The sequence below is a fragment of the Pseudopodoces humilis genome, chromosome 10, assembly GCF_049639895.1.
Source record: "Pseudopodoces humilis isolate 2021_Gansu_Grassland_sample_001 chromosome 10, ASM4963989v1, whole genome shotgun sequence".
In the NCBI taxonomy this organism is placed as follows: Eukaryota; Metazoa; Chordata; class Aves; order Passeriformes; family Paridae; genus Pseudopodoces; species Pseudopodoces humilis.
The window spans coordinates 6,546,710-6,564,694 of record NC_142209.1 but is presented as its reverse complement, the minus strand read 5'-3'; the positions used below and the strand labels follow the sequence as shown (position 1 = coordinate 6,564,694).

Below are 17,985 nucleotides of genomic sequence, written 5' to 3'. Positions count from 1 at the left end.
TTGTTTATCAGCAGGGATGTTTAAAAATTAATTTCCCTGGAAAGACAGAATTTATCCTGTAGAGTGTGTGGGTATATTTCTCATCCAGCTGGGAAAATGACGTTCCCAGAGGGATTCCAGGGTGAGGTGGGATTGAGCTATCACGGTCTTACACGGAGGGCAAGCTGCCAGGGAGAGTTCCCACCATTAAACATGGCATTTTTTGGTCTAACAGATACGATGAACTACGGCCCACATTGGTGAGGGGTCATGGCTGAAGGAGTGTTGTGGCTGAGGGGATAACATGGCTGAGAGGGAGTAATGGCTGAGGTCAAACGGGTGAGGGAAAGTCGTGGCTGAGGGGTGTTATAGCTGAAGAGGAGTAATGACCGAGGGAGACCTGTAGCCAAGGCGTTGACACGGCTAAGGGAGAGTCATGGCTGAGAGTGTCACGGCACGGCGGATTTCATGGGGGTGTCGTGGCTGAGGGGAGCAGGCTGCGCCAGATTTGAAAAACAAAGGTTACAGAACCAGTTGTGCTCGTGGCTGAACGCTGCTACCAAATCTCGCGGCGGAAGCCGGTACCAGCAGAAACGGGCACGGTATTTCCGTCCCGACCACCGCCCCCCGCCCCCCGCCTCAGCCCCCACAGGTACAGCGTCTCTTCCCGCCGGCCCTGAGGCGGAGGGGCCGTGGAGGGCGGGGCGGCCGGACTCGTTTCGCGGCCGAGCGGAGCCGAACGGCCCGATCGCAGCCGCCTCAGCACCGCCTCCTCTCCTCCCCGCTCTCCGCGGAGGCGGAGGGTCTGCGGCGCAGCGCTGTGCGTGTGTCTGCAGTTCCCGCGGCCGAGCTTCTCCAGTTCGCTCCCACCGTCTTCCCTTGGCAGCGCCGCGCCCTCCGCTCTCTCCGCTTCCTCTGTTCCTGCGCTGCCCCTTCCCGGTCAGCCGGGGCTGCGCCTGCGAGTCTTCTTCCCCCGCATTCTGGAGGCTCCCAATATGTTCACTGCCGTCCGCGCTCAGAGGCACCAGGTACGGCGGGCAGGGGCCGTAGGGTCGCGCTTTGTTCGGCGCTGGGGAGCGCATGGAGGCGGCGGCCCGCGCCGGCGCCCCGCGCTCGCCGAACTGGAGCCCCTGCGGCCCTGCGGCGCTTTGTTGCTTGTTCGGGGCCCGTTTTCTGGGGCCGTGGAGTTGCCCGCATGGCCTGAAGGGCGTGAGGCCTCTCTCCGTGCCGGGGGAACGGGGGTGGGCCTGGCGGCCGGGGGGTGCAGTGTAGCCCCCGGCTGGGAATTCCCGGGTTCCCCACGCGTTCGGGTGCGGTGCCAAGGTCAGGCGCTGCCTCTCCAAGCGCCACGCTGCAGCCGCGGCGTGGCATCTTCCTAAACCCTTACCGTTAGTGGGGAAAAAAGAAAAAGAGAGTGGCGGGAATCCTGGACTTTGAAGGAGATAACCACTCCGAGATGAGCAACGTGTGCTGACAGCTGTTTGCCAGTGTCATGACCCTCGCTGTCATCTATCCCATTTCTAGGAAGTGGGAGATAATAAAGCAAAGATAGTGGCTGTCAGCCCACATTAGTGCTTCGGGGGAAAGCTGATGAGGGTGAATGACCACAGCGGTTTGTTTTTGTTTTTTTAGGTTTTTTTGGGGGGTGGTTGGGGAGGTATACAGTATTTTCTGCCTGTGTGCACCAATTTCGAGAGCTTTTTAGAATTTTCAGAGACGCTTCAAGGTAGAAAATGCCTTTGCATTGGCACTTTTGCTGTTCCTTCACCCGGCATTCCCACAGACAATAAAACCTGGATTGGTTATAATTTCATGCAGGGGAGAAATATACTGACAGTGAGACGCAAAGCATCCGAGTTCTTTCCTAAGGAGATGGGTGGTGATAGACTAATGGAAATACAGTCTCATGTCACTCCTTATTTGTGAGGTTTGTGAAGGGAGGACTTTTTTTTAGTTTGCAGTGATGGGTATATAGACATCACATTGATTCCCATTCTGTCAACGAGCTATAGGATAAGAAAGCAAGCAGGATGTGGTGCTTTGATCGTGAGATTGGTTTAATTTTAGAAAACAGGTTTTGTAGCCACAAGCCTGACTCCTGGAGAACAGGATGCAACAGTCAGGGAATACTTTCCAGTTAGGAAGCTGTATGTTTGCTGCTGCAATTAAGTCTAGTTTTGTTTTCGTCAGCTTGAGTTCTTAAGGAGCAGGAGATGGTAAAAAAGGCAGAAACTGCCCAGAATGGGGGTGGAAGACAAAAAGGACATACAAGCAAAAATCACTGATTTGGTTGTGTGACAGATGTTTAGATAACTGTAGGAAGTGTGTGTTAGTAGAAAAAAATCCTGGGGATGGGGAAAGGGGAGGAAAGAACTCAGATTTTAGTAGAGGGAATGTGAGGCAGAAGGTTGAAAAAAAGAGATGTCGATGAAGACTGTGACTACAGCAGCAAAAGTATAAAGTGGGAAAGGAGAGGAAAGGCAGAGCCAATATGAAAAAGGAACTAATGACCAGAGCTAGGGTTGAGAAGGGTGGGAGGCCAGTCCTGGAAGCCAGTGCTGAATGGGCAGCTGAAGTGTTGCAGCTGTGGGTTGTCACTGGAACGGCAGTAACATCCAAGTATGAAGCCTGCTGCTTATAAATTTTTAAAGTCTGCATGCATAAATGTCTTTGGAAGAGCTCTCTGGGTTTTCTCTCTATAGAGAGTCCAAGCATTTCATCTTCCAGGGCTGCATGTATGAGATTTTGGAAAATGTTCACAGTACTTTGTCCTTCCTCTTCAGTTCCTAACCAGTGATAGCAAATATTCCATCTTTAATGTCTCTCTCCTCACTGTTGGCATAGGAGCATAACTGAGGTTGATGTGCAGTGAGAAATAGAGCAATTTTGTGTACAAGTCATAGTTACCAGAGATTAAATTTTTAGTGGAAAGCAAATGAAAAGTGAATAAGGAAAACAAAATTGTTGCAAATTCAGAGTCGTACTTTAGATTACTGGTATAAAGAGGTTGAGTGGTGTAATGTCAATAAATGTCTTGGTCTTAGGTGTTTTGCCCAAATGCAGACTCAGACATGAAAAGATGATGTGTTTTTACCATAAATAAATGCTAATGTATGAAAGAAATGTTTTGAGGACGTTTGGTTTTATCTTCTGATACAGCTAATGGACTGTGAGCAGTCGTAGGTATGACCTACATTTCCTCTGAGCTGGGCTGTCACAAGCCAGAAAGCTTCGACTAGGTGTTGAATTCCATTTTTGTTTCACAAGTGTCAGTCAAGGGTCTGTCATTACATCAGCAAGTATTGATTTTAAATAAAAATATTATCAAGTATCTCCCCAAAAGTAGTGCTTTTTATCTGTGAGTTGAAAAAGTAATACCTTAATTTGACTACAAGGTTTGTGCAGAATTGTTGCAGCAAACACTGCACATGGACGATGGGCCTTATTGAAGATAAGAGGTAAAATAGACAGTTCCTGTGTTGTTAGGTCATGGGCAAGGTGACTGCTGCCTCTTGGGCTTACTGTCTTTGTGTTCTCCGGAGACCACAGCTCCTGCAGAAGAGGCTCTGCAGGGGAGAGGCCTAGGGCAGCCCTGAGGATCACTGTTTCTCAGTATCATTGTTATTTAGGTGAGTTTTCTCAAATGTACCTTTAAATGGCAATACAGTGAAATAGTGAAGCTTAAAATAAGGGAATCTCCCTTCTGAAAGTCAGGATGTGCAGCCAGTTTATTTCTGAGTGCATTATGAGCTGTGATTTGCTCATGGTCCAGTGGTACATGTACATGGCAAAGAAAAATCTCAGTCTTTGCACAACATCAGGTGTCAAGAAATACAATTACTACAACAAGGTTGTGTTTAAAATCAAGCAGCTGGGCAGACATTTGAGTCCTGGCATTCCTGTGCCAGGGAGCTGCCAGCGTGCCAGAACACACCATGTGGGTGTTCTGTGACTTCAGGCCTGCCTGAGCCCAGTGTAGTTGGCTTTTGATCCAAGTGGGTCTCCAGCCACAACACCAATGCCAGTCCTTACTGTTAAAGCTACAACAAAAATCCAGAGTTTACTGATTACTTTTTTTTTTTTTTTTGCATATTTTAAGTGCAGGGAATAGCTCAAATAGGAGTTTTCTCCAGTGGAATGTGTTGTTCCCATTCTGGGATGATAATTCTGTAGTTTTTATGTGTTTAAAGAAATGCATTTGGGTGGAGCTTGAATAGTCATCATGTCAGAGGCACCAGGCTTCAGCTGGCTAAGAATCATCTGGGAACATCTCACTTGGCTTAAAAAAAATCTAAATCCTGGATAATTATAAAAAAAGCCAGAGTTCTTGATAGGCTGAACTAAAAGGGAATATAAGCAATGAGAGGAGAATAATGACAAAATGATTTTGACTTTTAAAAATAATTTAAAGGAAAAAGTTTGTTTGCAGTACCTGTTTATAGTCTTTAATGCAGTATAGGCAGTGTTCTTGACTTTCTAGTGAATTTTGGCTGATAGTTTGGGTTGTGTTCTACAAGTAGTACTCCAAAATATGGAAAGTTGTGAATCTGCTTGTGCTTTTTAATGCTGTTTTGAGTAATAATATTATCCATGACACACACAACAGCGTTGAAACTCTGTGGCAGTAATCAAGATGTTCAAATTCCTACATATTCAGATTGGACAATACCATTAGGGACATAAATGCATTTGCATGGGATTGGTGTCTTGCACGAAGAAGGAGTTTAACAGTCTTGCACTTCAATCCAGAACTATTTTGAATGACCTTCTTATGTCTTCAAGGTCCCAAGTGAGTACGTGTGGCACAGTTAGAACTTTGAAAATAAAACTTATGTGTTACAGCAGAATGTGACAACACATGCCCAGAGATGTAAATTGAGTGAGGCTATCGTGGGATTTAGTTAGAATAGTTTGACTAGCTGTCCTGTGACTTGAAATGTTTTGGTTGTGGTGGATCTTGGGGGAAGGTGTGGACATCAGGCTGTTGGGTTCTGTTTTGAGAAGCTTGCTCTAAAAATTGCAGTGTTTATGCCAGTTTACCAATGCGGGAAGTGTTGACTGCCAAATGCCTAATTAAACAATATTTGTTAAATAGAGCTTGGTGTCAGCTTCTTAACTTGCTTGTCTTGCTTTCTTAACTTGTAGGATTACAAAAAGAATACACCTTAGTTTATTATTATTTAATCTCATCTATATGTGAGACTCCTTTTCCCAGCAAAGCAGACTGGCATTGCAATGTATTGAAGGAAGTTGTGTCCAGGGGTGCTGCTCCTGCAGCGCCCCAGCAATCTGGGGTGCTGCATTCCCGGTGGACGCTGCTGTGCTCGGGAGCATGTGTTCCCTTCTCTGGGCTGTGTGGCTGTGCCTGCTCCAGCAGCCAAGCTCAGCGAGCGTTCGCTCTGCCTGCGCGGTTCTCTGCTGGCTGGAATATTCTGTATGTCCGGCTGTGGCAATGGGGGCAGTGTCCCGTGGAGCTGGTATGTGGTAGGATAATGCCCCCTGCCGCTCCTGGGAATCAGCCTCCTGCTTGTTACCGCGGCACCAGGCAGGTACTGCTCCTGCCAAAGTCACTGCCGGACTGAGTGCTGGCCACACACCAGGGTCACATGGTTCTCTTCCCTGTAACGGAGGGCACTTTTAGTTTTTCACAAGGAGAAATGACCTGCACCTATTTTTAGGAAACCCAGTTCCCAATGTGGCATTTATTCTGTAGATACAAATATAGTGTTGGAACTGAAGTGATTGATGTTTTCCTGAGGTGGCACCAGGGTCATGGAAACTTCCAGAGAGTGTTTGTTGCCTGTTCCCTCCCCGCTGCTGCTGGTCCTCCTCCTCTTCTTCCCTCCCCAAAAAAATCCCAGCATAAAGAGCCCACCAGCATGTGAATTCCCAGCAAAGCCACGCCAGTCTGCAATGCAGAGCTCAGCCAGAACCCAACAGATTCTGTTCCCAGTGTGACAAAGAGACATTTTACCAAAGAAAGCTGTCATACAGATAGTGATTCCTGACTTTATTAGTCTTTCTGGAAGTAGCGGAGACTGGAGACATGCCCAGTCATTTCAGACATGTCCTTCATCCATCTTCAGACAATTTTAGGTGTTTGGTAGAAGAAGGCTATAAGTAGATGAGCACGAGAAGAGCCAAAGGTAGGAGGCTTGTGGATTGGGTGCTTTTAGAAAATGGAGTAATTTCTGTTGCATTACATGTGAATTACCTACTTGGGGAAGCAGTAATGATAATAGGACGTGCTGAAGGGCAACGTTTGTAAGGGATTGGCTAAAAGGAGATTCAGCTCTTCTGACTTTTTCTCCAAGCACTAATTTAGCCCTTTTCTTGTCTCTGGAGGTATAATGATGATGTGGTCTTACTAGGCATGAGGACATATTGGTGTCAATATGGAATTTTTCAGGCTGCTTGCTTTTTGTGGGGAAAGAAAAAGCCAAACAAAGCCACACCAAACTTGTTTGTAAGGAAAAACTTGTTCATTTGGGTTAGGAACATGAATCAAGTTTTATGTGAAATACGTGGCAGCACTCTGTTGTCTTTACTTGATACCTTCTCCTTTATTGCAGGTTATGATGCATGATTATCACAGAAGAAATTCATGTCTATAGCTCATAAGGACTATATTACGTCATCTTCAAGCCTGATAGTTTTGGAATCCATACTGCAGCTGCAAACACACGTCTGCTTTTGCATTTCCACAAACATCTTTCCTGTCAGGAGATCCTGAAACTCAAGTGCTCTAACCGTGATACCATTGGGCTGTTTTAAATTTATAGTCATATATTTGCTTGGTAAGTTGTACCATTAATTGTGTATACAGTAGTTAATTCTTCTGCTGAAATTATGCAAATTTAAAACCTTGGTGTCTTTTCTTTAATAGAACACAACCAGTGGATGTTTGTGAGTAAGATTATTGCTGCCAGTTTAGGGTTAATTACTCGCAGTAGTAACAAATTTAAAATAGATGGATTAACACTAAGTATTTTGTGGGAGGCTTGGTATTTTTGTTACTGATTTTTGCAATCCAGTTTTTCTGGATTTTTTTTTTTCAGTTTTCTTATTTAGTGTGATCTTCAGAATTTTCTTAAACTTGAGATGGAAATACAAATTGTTGGTGGTAACGTTAATAGAATCCCACATTTATTTTTCTCTAAGATTTTTAAGGGAACTATATTTCTGTGTATGTTAGCAGCTCAAACTTACAAATCTGATTTTTTTTTAATTACTATTTCAAATTCATTAGGTCGCCTAAGGGTAATAGTTTAGCATTCTTAATTAGGTTTTTATTTGGAAAGTGGTTAACTAAAAAAATAATCAATTAAAGTAGCTATAGAATAGCTTCCAGATTAAAAAAGTTAAAGTTTCCTGAAGTTATTTTTTCAGTCTTGGACTGATCACCCTGAGGTGATATCTTTGTATATGGCTGAAGTCTTCAGAGGAAGTTGTTCTAACTTTGAGATTACTGAAAATACATGATTGTTGTTCAAAATTTATTAAATTTTGTCTGTTTTGTTGGTCATAATGTTCTTTCATGACTTCCAGCTGCTCTGAAATACTGACTCATTACTCAAAATTAAACGGAAAATGTTTATCTCTCTATTCTACTTCATTAGCTATTTTAAATTCTCTTTAAGTTCTTACTTTTCAGTGTAGCTAGTTTCATGTCTGCAAAAAATGCAGCTGGACCAGGATGGTAGGGAACAGAAAGTGGTGATGAATAATGATAGCTGGGGATGGATCTACCAGAAAAAGATCTTTAGGGTGGGGAACCTGTGTAAACCAGTGGCTCCCAGCTTGCTCCCACAGAGCTGGCACATATTCAGCCTGTAGTTTTGAACCCAGTACCTGCTGAAGTGATATGGATGCATTAAAAGCTGCAGCTTCAATCCCTGAATATCATTAATCCATTTATGCCCCCTGCATGTTTGTTTGCAAACAGTGTATTGCTAGTACTGCTGCACTGAAGTAAAATGGTGTAGGTGTAACCTTTGCCCATTGTGTGTGCAGCCAGACCAACACCAAAATGATTCCCAATGGATATTTGATGTTTGAGGATGAGAACTTCATCGAGTCATCTGTTGCCAAACTCAACGCCTTACGGAAGAGTGGTCAGTTCTGCGATGTCCGCCTCCAGGTACCTGTGCCCTGCCCCAGTGGGATGCCTGGAGGGATATGGGGTTACACCATGTGAAGCTGTTGCCTTACTGACTGGGAGATGTGAGATTTTTAGAATTTTTTTAGAATTTTCTGCATTTTCTGAAAAATGCATACTAAAAAAAAGCAAATGGGGTGCACTTTGAGAGAAGTGATGCTAATCTTCAGCTGGAGACTGTTGATTTCAAAATTGATTTGGACTGTGGCACTCACCTGAGTAGGCTTTCATATTGTTATAATACAAAAGTAATTACAAAAAATCCTCACCAGCACATGGGCTTCTTGTTTGTGTTTCACATAAAGGTGTGTGGACATGAGATGCTGGCGCACCGAGCCGTGCTGGCATGCTGCAGTCCCTACCTGTTTGAAATCTTCAACACTGACAGTGACTGTCACGGGGTTTCCCACGTGAAATTCGATGATCTCAACCCAGAAGCTGTTGAAGTTCTATTGAATTATGCTTATACTGCTCAGTAAGTAGGTCTCTCAGTAACTAGAGAGAGGATAAACTTTGATTTGAAAAATCAGAATAATAGAGGTAAATTTCTCTCCTTTATAGGTTAAAAGCTGATAAAGAGCTGGTGAAAGATGTATACTCTGCAGCAAAGAAGTTGAAGATGGAGAGGGTTAAGCAGGTATGGTTCTCAGCTCTTCTGGAAGTCTGTTCAGCCTTCCTAGGCTGACAGCATTGCACCTTTTGGTGTTAGTGAGCCAAAACCTGATGCTTCTGTGGGAGAAGTGCTCAGCACAAAGCTGCTGTAGATGTTCCTTAGCAGTGTGTTGATTTGGTGCCAGCTGGATGTGTTGCTTCCACTTGAGCTGCCTTGGTGCCAGGATGTTTGTCCCAAAAGTTACGCTTTGTATTTGTGAACCTGTGTAAGAAACTAACAGCTTTGAATCTTGGCTGATTCTTTACCTTCAGGTCTGTGGCAGCAGTGCTGTGCTTGGTTGTGTTGGGAGCATGAACAGATGTATAAATCTGTCAGAAAAATTCACACACTCCTGAATATAAATTTGGCAGTGCTTGACTTTGGAAATACCCTTAGCCACAGATAGGGGTGCCCTTTACAAGGGAATTGGGATTATTAGCTCACCCAACTGAGAAGTAGTTTTGAATAGGTGTTCAATAGAAAAGTGTGGGGTCAATGTAGATGTGAGTAGCTTCCAAATGTGTCTGACTTTGTCATTTCAGATGTGCATATTCCTGTGGAAGGCAACATTCCCTTTGCAGCACTGGCATAGCAGAGACACTATGCAATTAGAATAACTGCTGCTGCTGTTGTATGTTGGGTTAGATAATTTAAATGTATAAAAACTGTCTGCTTGTACACTAAGTTGCAGCTCTTTATTGCCAGGTATGTGGTGACTATTTGCTCTCCAAGATGGACACGCAGAGCTGCATCTCATACCGGAACTTTGCCAGCTGCATGGGAGACTCTCGGTTGTTGAACAAGATTGATGGCTACATTCAGGAACACCTTGTAGAGATTTCAGAGCAGGAGGAATTTCTCAAGCTCCCACGGTTAAAGGTTAGCCTAAGTTCGTAGAATTCCTTCTGGTACAGGATTTCCAAAAAGTAGCCTGAGGAGCAACTAGGATTTCCTTCCCTTTTGGGGGCAAGAAAGCTTGGTGTACTGACTGCTGCCAACAATGTGACAATTCTGGATCTGTGTCGTATTCTTACTGCTGTGAACTTGAACTGTAGAGAACAGGTGCTGTCACCCTTTCCAGGTGTAAAAGATGATTGTATTTAAATGTTCCATAGGCTGAAAGCTCCTTGTGGTGTTTTCTGGCTCGGTGGTAAAGAGAGAGTTGTGCTTGCTATGTAAAGTACAGCATGCTACAGGGTAATTCCTAGAGAGTAAATCTTTTTGTCTTCTCCCTCAAGCTTGAAATAATGCTGGAAGACAATGTTGGCCTACCCAGCAACGGCAAATTGTACACAAAGGTAATCAACTGGGTACAGCGCAGCATCTGGGAGAATGGAGGCAGCCTTGAAGATCTAATGGAAGAGGTTAGTTCTTAAGAAAATGGGGTTATGGCATTAAACATTAAAAAAAAACCCCAAAAAAGCCAATATGAAGGATGATCCCTTTTTCCTATTTTTTTTCTTCTTCACTTTAACTATGACCCTAAAGAATTTAAATTTTGCTGTAGGTACCCCTAAGCTGAGAAACTGGGGGGGTGTTCAGGTGAGCTGAATGCACTGTTCAGTCTGGTCTTCACTTTGCTTTTTGCTCCCTGTTGCTGTATAGTAGCCTCAGAGTGGCCTGTATCTGCTTTAGTTTGGGGAGGTGGTACTGAGTCTTGTTGTAGATTGGTGATGTTTTCCTTTGCAGGTTTTGCTTGTAAATGCACAGTAGGTAAAAGCTTCTAATGGTTGTTCCTCCCCGTTGGTTTATCTCCCCATAGGTTTATTAACAAAACTAGGATACCAAGGCTGAAGAACCAAGAAGAGCCTCAAGTGTATTGACACGTACAGAAGCAGCAGTCCTGCCCCAGTGCTCCTAAGAAAATCCGCTGTGGGCAGAGAACGATCATGATGATTTAATGGTGTTTACTTACTCCTTTACAGGATGCATTATTTTGAAACTTGTGTGTTGTTAAATGGCTTTTCTCATGAATACTAATGGTAGATGTAGCCTGGGCAGTGTTCAATGGTAAACTAGCGGGGAGACAAAATTTTTAATTGGCTCCAGCAAACGGACTTTACCAAATCTTGTGAAATTCTTCAAAATTTTCCAAGTCTGCTAATACAAGCACAAAAGATCCCCAGAAACACTTGTCTAGGCAAAAGTACATGTTGATGCTGTCATATAATCTCAAGTGTGTATTTCTTCTTGGAGAAGCTAATTTAAAAGCTTTGATCATGTGGAAATTAAGATGTGTTTCATTGGAACAGCTGCATCTGATTTCAGTGGTGAACAACAGTTTCTTCCAGAACTTAAATTTGTGTTGTCTTCCGTCATTCCCATACCTTTCTTTTAGAGTCCACTGTTGGCTTCTCTTGGCCTTTTTTGATGGAGATAAATATGTGTATTTTCATAGCAGAAAACTTGTATGCAGGGATAAGGAAAATGCTTGCATGAGACTGTGAATTTGTGTAACTCTGCAAATTAATGTGCCTTTTGCTTGTCTAATGTTTCTGTGCTGGGAAAACAGCAGAAGCCTATGGAAAATGAAGATTTCTCTCAAGCTGAGAAAGTAAGGAACCTTCACCCCCTGTTTGAAGATTACCACCATGACATCTGCTTCCTTCTAGTTTTGTCACTGTGTGAGCTTAAGATGAGCTGACGAGCAGTGTCGTGCCTCGGGTAATGTGCCTGTAGCTAAGGAGCACAGAGACAGCAGCCACATGGGTGTTCTGTTGTTGTTTTTGCAGGTGCAAACGCTGTACTACTCAGCTGATCACAAGCTGCTTGATGGAAATCTGCTAGATGGACAGGCTGAGGTGTATGGCAGTGATGATGACCACATTCAGTTTGTGCAGGTACCAATTGCAGACAGTCTCAGGTAACCCCAGGTAGACTGGAGCAGTTTACAGCAGACCTGAAGTCCTGTGTTCTGCTGGCAGAGAAGGCTGCAAGTGCTGTAGGGAGAAAGGCACCTTGAGAAGGTGTCTGGCTGGGAGCTGCTGCAGGCTATGATGTGCTCTCAACTTCTGTCTCTTTGGCAGACTGGGCTGGCTCTCAGGCTTTGCAAAACAGAGTGCTCTAATTCTGACTTAAAAATCAGTCCTGACTGTTAGAAGAAAGAAGAGACAGACAAGCACTCAGCTGTAGGAAGTCAGCTGAAACCTTGTAGAGTTCCCAGAGACTGTAGAGAAGCAAGGACTGCTGCTTGGCTTGCAGTGGGGAATGTGTCTGGTAAATCTGGGCCCAGAAAAAGATTCCAGATCCAAGTTCTAATCCCTCAGTTGCCAGCATCCACTTCTTTTGTTCAGCTGCACTGCTGGTGTAGCTGCCAAATCTCTCTGATACTTTGACTGAGAGCAAATAACTTCTGTGCTTTTTGAGAGATGTTTTTTATGTGTGGTTTTTGGGTTTTTTTAAATTTCTTACCAGGTGTAATCCTTCTGAACTCCAGGAACTCCAAAAAAACTACATGGCGTAGTACAAATGCAGGCTAAGATAGAATGAATAAAAAAGGACTAACAGTTGTAAATTATCAGTTGCTTTATACAAATGAACTTGGTTTAAACTTATGATTTTGAAGCAGATACATTATAATATTTTATAACAGTGAAACACGTTCATACAAAAAGTTTCTTTCATGAAATTTTTAGCTAATGAGTAAAACACTGTCCATCCCAGAATGTAGATTTTAGAAGTGAAATAAGAGGAAAAGGAAAAGCCAGCTAATTTTCCAGTTTCTTAATTGTTTTTAGAAAGCCTTCACAGGGTTCTCCACATCTGGATACCACTTGTAAAGCATAGAAGCAGACAGGTGAATGTTAATTTTCAGAAATAAGACCAGGACTTCTCAACATTTTTCTACAAATCCTTTCTGATTAGAAAAATCACCAACTTCAGACATCCTAAACAGTTGAGAGAGCTAACACTAAAAAACCTCTAGATGTCAGTCCTGAAAAAATGATAACTTTTACATTTTTAAATTACAAAACTTTGTATTTTGTGTTGGGGTTGAGGCAATTTAAAGATAGGAGCATAAGCGGTTAATTGGATGAAGGTCCAGAAATAACAGAAATGCTCTCTACAAGTGTGCTGGTTGTCACGGTGAGCTGAGCTTAGCAATCCAGCTCCTCTGTGTGAGGTTATCTGAGTTAGGTGTGTGTTTCAGAAGTCTTGTGACAGTTTCCATGGAGATAAGGCTGCAGAGAACTGTGCAAGCATGGAAGACTTGGGACTGTGGTCATAAACTCTGCTGCTGAACAGAATAGCACAGTAACTTCCTGTGCTTCAGGAAGAGTCTCAACAAGCCAACTGTGCTGAAACTGTAAATTTTGAGTTTTTTCTTAATAGAGCAAAATAATACAAGCTACAGTATAAACTTAATTGGAGATGAAAAGAAAGCAGGAATCTCTTGTTAGTGGAAAGTATCAAGGGAGTAAAATCCAAGAAACAGCTAATCTGAGCACAGAGAGGAACTGAGGAGAAATTAGTTAGTCTTTAGGGAATGAAAAGAATAGTTAATTCACTTCTAAACAGTATTATATAATTAACTCAAGTTCCAGAAGCAGAGCTTGGGAGTGAGGCTCCTATGTGGTAGCTCAGTTCTGTCCAGCTGCATGTACCTCTTTCCTTACATTTGTAAATCCTGCTAGAAATGCACACTCGCTTCAGGGATTTGCAGTTCAGCACCAGCAGTATAAAACTGCAGTCACAGGATAATGTGAGTTCCAGGAGACAGATGTAGGGTGGTTTTTGGCCACTGTTGCTGGGCAGGCAAGATGTTCTGCTGAAAATACAGGTGTGCTATAAATGCTGCTCTGTGGAGGTGGTAGATGAGTGTGCTCTGGAGTAGCTACGCAGAGTCTCAGAAGCAGAGAGGTAGAAGGAGCTGTAGTCTCTGGCTAGGTTTCTGTAGCTGCCTTTTGATTTTGCAGAAGAGGCCACCACGTGAGAATGATCACAAGCAGATCAGTAGCAGCTCCTCTGGAAGTCTTTCTCCAAGTGCTACTGTTCAGAGTCCTAAACACGAGTGGAAAATCATTGCTTCAGAGAAGACTTCAAGTGAGTAACAGGGGCAGGGGTTGTCTAACAGATGTGTCTCATCTCAGGTACCTGCCACCTTCCACTCCCTGGGGATTTCCTTCACATCTGTGAGGAATTTTTCTTACTGATGGTACAAGTCAAGTAATTTGTAGGGTGCTTCTGATGTACCTGGGGAAAACTGGGATCACATACTTCTCAGTTCCTTATCAGCTAAATCCATGGTGCGCCATCGTTTTCCCAGAAAATCCTAATGAGACAGGCAGTCCATGGTTAATTAACAGAGCTGTTTGCTCTGTGTGAGGGAGGAGACTCCCAGCACATGTTTAAGTTGCTATCATATGACCTTTGAGCACTCTTTAGTATCTAAAGCATAGTTGTCAATAACTAACACTTTTTCCAACACTTAGAACCAGTAACCTGAAAAAATTAAGTTTCCATGTTGCCAAGGGGAGTGGCACAACCAGCAGAGCCCATTTGGCATCCAGCTCGGTCCCCTTTCACGTGGCACCCTGCTTACAGTGGTGGTGTGCTGTCCCCGCAGGTAACACGTACCTGTGCCTCGCTGTGCTGGATGGGGTGCTGTGCGTCATTTTCCTGCACGGCCGCAACAGCCCCCAGAGCTCCCCCTCGAGCACCCCGCGGCTGCTGAAGAGCCTGAGCTTCGAGCTGCAGCCCAGCGACCTCATCGAGAAGCCCATGTCCCCCATGCAGTACGCCCGCTCAGGGCTGGGCACAGCCGAGCTGCATGGCAGGCTCATCGCTGCAGGTGAGCCGGGGCAGGGGCACTGGGCTGGGGCGTGTGCTGGTGCCTCTGAATGTGGGGCCAGTAACCTCTCGCTTTCAGGGGGCTATAACAGAGAGGAGTGCCTGCGCACCGTGGAGTGCTACGACCCCGAGAAGGACACCTGGACGTTCATCGCGCCCATGAGGACGCCAAGGGCCCGGTTCCAGATGGCAGTGCTGATGGTGTGTGGGGTGGGGAGCAAGCCTGTGGGACCTCACCTGGGCTGAGCTGGACAGGATGATTCTAGAAATTGTTTCTCTGTAGTTCCACGGTTACCAGAGCACTCAAGAGCTGACTGGTGTGCTGAGAGGTGATGGGTGTTGGTTTGTTCCTCTCAGGGGCAGCTGTATGTTGTGGGTGGGTCAAATGGCCACTCGGATGACTTGAGCTGTGGAGAGATGTATGAGCCCGAGATTGATGACTGGACCCCTGTTCCGGAGCTGCGGACCAACCGCTGCAATGCAGGTGAGGCTTCTACAGCGCCCAGACTGGGAGGTGGAAACTCAGCCACTTCTTACTCATTTGCCATTCTTTCCTATATTTACAGGAGTGTGTGCCCTGAATGGAAAGCTGTACATTGTGGGTGGTTCTGATCCCTACGGCCAGAAGGGACTGAAGAACTGTGACGTATTTGATCCTGTAACAAAGGCTTGGACAAGCTGTGCTCCCCTTAACATCCGTACGTTTGTTGGGGAGCAGAGTAGGGATGGGGAGGAAAGGGAAACTGTAGAACTGCACCAAATCAAAAACTACACCAAAGCAAAGCCCCTTTGAGTTGCTGCTACTGTGGGCTGTTGCTGGTGGCTTACTGTGCTGGCTTTGGTTGCAGGGAGGCACCAGTCAGCCGTGTGTGAGCTGGGAGGGTACCTGTACATCATCGGTGGGGCTGAGTCGTGGAACTGCCTCAACAGCGTGGAGCGCTACAACCCTGAGAACAACACCTGGACCCTGATGGCACCCATGAATGTGGCACGGCGTGGCGCCGGCGTGGCTGTTCGTGACGGTAGGGGTGGGGCTGCTGCCGCCTTGGGGCCTTTCATGTTTGCTCTGTACTCAAACTTCCATGTTCACGAGTAGAATACAAAGCTGTGCTCCTTTTTGGGCAGTACAAAAATACAGTAGGAGCCTGGCTAAATGGCCAGTTTTTGTTAAAAAGCACAAAACTCTTGGTTGTGGGGCATTCACCCCACCTCTGTCCTCTGGAAGTGTCACTGTGCAGCTTCTAGAGCTGCACCTGTTTGAATTTGGACTTTGCCCTTACTCTGGGTCAAATTCCCATCAGCTGTCATGGGCAGGAAACACAAAGCACATTGCTCCTATAAGTTCAGACCTTGACCAGGCCAAGGTATGCAGCAACGTCTGGGGTCCCTTTGGGCTTTGCCCAGCCTCCTGGTGGGAACACAGGGACAGCTGGCGCTTAAGCAGTGAGTGTGGCTCCGTTTCCTCACACAGGAAAGCTCTTTGTGGCTGGAGGATTTGATGGCACGCATGCAGTGAACTGCGTGGAGATGTATGACCCTGCTAGGAACGAGTGGAAGATGATGGGCAGCATGACCACGCCCAGGAGCAACGCTGGCATCACCACCGTGGCCAACACCATTTATGCAGTGGGGGGCTTTGATGGCAATGAGTTCTTGAACACACTTGAGGTCTACAATCCAGAGTCAAACGAGTGGAGCCCCTACACCAAAATTTACAAGTTTTAAGTGAATTAAATTCCCTTTTCAAACTAACAGGCTTAGTGATGTAATTGTGTTTCAGTAGAGGTACACCTGTGAATAGGGGTGGGGAGGGCATAGATGTTGCAAACAGCAACACAGAGCTTTTGCATATTGCATATTAATGTGCTGTATATATTTGTTTTGGAAAGAATATTGAGATGAAGGTTTTTTGTGTATTTTAGAACTTCAAAGGTTTTTGTTTTGTTTTAAGACTTTGATGATAACACAAGAGAAACTAGACTGGGCATATCATTTCGGGAGCTTACCCCAGTGTTTGTCACTTTGCACATTGGATGACTTCCTGGAGGTGTGTTCTTGGGGCAGGAAGGGTAATGTTTGTGGGGGATAATGTTTTTTTCTTTCATCAGGCCTTGGTTTCCTTCAGTAACTGGAACAATCTGTAACAAGAAGCCTTATTTAAATAGATAAAATGGCTATTTTTTTTATTAAAAAAAGCTGACATGCCTCTGCTAATACCTTACCTTTTACAATTGCCTTTTTATAACAGTTTTTATATACTCAGCAGAATATTTTGTCTGTTGAAATGCAAATGGCAGATAAATGGTTATTGAAACAAAGAGACAGCCTTGGAGTTTCTAGAGCCCGAGTGGAACAGTGGATTGCGCCTGCAGGTGAGCTGCTGCCTCTGCTGTAATAGTGTGAGTTAGTCTGCACCACCTTCCTTAGAGCTGCACAGGGTTTCTGGACATGACACACCCAGACTTTCTAGGGTGGCAAAAGGATTCTGGCTCCAAGTACTTTCAGGGAGAATGCAGAGGGTGCTTTCTGTACAGCAGTTTTGTTACTCTGGGTGAGCTGATCTTTGTACAACAGCAGTTTTGGGAGGGGGGTTCTTAGGGGTTTTAAACTCTTGCCAGCTGGCAAAGAAAATGTAGTACCTGTCTTAAGTTTATTTTTCTAATATTGCCAGCTGGCAGTGTGATAGAACATGAATAACTTGATTTTGTATGTGCTATAGTCCTGTTTTAGTTTACTTTCTCTATTCCTATGGATCAAACATTGGGGTGGGATGACTTGGTGTCTAATGTGTAGTGCTGCACATCTAACTCTGGGTGCCAAAACTAGCACTGACTGCTTGCTGCTGCTGCAAACACATTAAAGGTACCTTTTGGGAAACCCTTGCACCACAGGTGTGCCCTGACCTGGCTCTGTGTCCTTTTCTTCAAGGAGGCTGTGTCGAAAGAGGAGTCTGTGATACTGAAAATGACATTTTAGATGGGTGTAGGCACAGGACAGGGGCAGGGGGTGGAGTGTCCCATGTTCCTCATGCCTGCAGTGGAGAGTCAGGCTCCCTGCTGGAGGGACCGGGGGCTTGGAGCACCACAACCCCTGTGAAGTGTCTGGGCCAGGGCTTTCCCTGCTCAGGGGCTGTGTACAGAAACCACTCTGGAAGGTTGGGTGGTGCCCCAAGAAGTTCTGGGGCCAGGGCCCACACAAACTTGCAAATGAACAACACAGGGGTGCAAAGCTACACCTGGAGCTACTCCTTCACCTGAGCAGCTTTTAGGGAGGAGCTACACTGGTGCTGGCACTAAGCCAGGTCCTGTGCAGTGGGGCAGGAGTTGGCTGCTCCAGCTTCCCATGGGACTGGGAAAATACACCAGGCCCAGGAAATCCACTGGCCTCTGCAGGCTGTGAAGCTAGT

General features: G+C 45.1%; 1 protein-coding gene across 2 annotated transcripts; it reads left to right on the top strand.

Annotated features, from left to right (window-relative positions):
* Nucleotides 1-689: 689 nt before the first annotated feature.
* Nucleotides 690-17,469, top strand: IVNS1ABP (influenza virus NS1A binding protein). 2 transcript variants are annotated; one of them, XM_005531312.3, is made up of 15 exons: nt 690-1,007; nt 6,552-6,776; nt 7,993-8,119; nt 8,443-8,612; nt 8,699-8,774; nt 9,495-9,668; nt 10,028-10,153; nt 11,522-11,629; nt 13,706-13,832; nt 14,356-14,580; nt 14,659-14,780; nt 14,937-15,063; nt 15,146-15,277; nt 15,428-15,601; nt 16,051-17,469. In XM_005531312.3, exons 3-15 carry the CDS (start codon nt 8,009-8,011, stop codon nt 16,302-16,304), a joined length of 1,926 nt encoding a protein of 641 aa, XP_005531369.1. In that variant the 5' UTR covers nt 690-1,007; nt 6,552-6,776; nt 7,993-8,008; the 3' UTR covers nt 16,305-17,469. The 2 variants fall into 2 exon arrangements, with proteins under 2 accessions (XP_005531369.1, XP_087916513.1); XM_088060387.1 differs by lacking the exon at nt 690-1,007 and adding an exon at nt 5,902-6,125.
* The last annotated feature ends 516 nt before the right edge of the window (nt 17,470-17,985 follow it).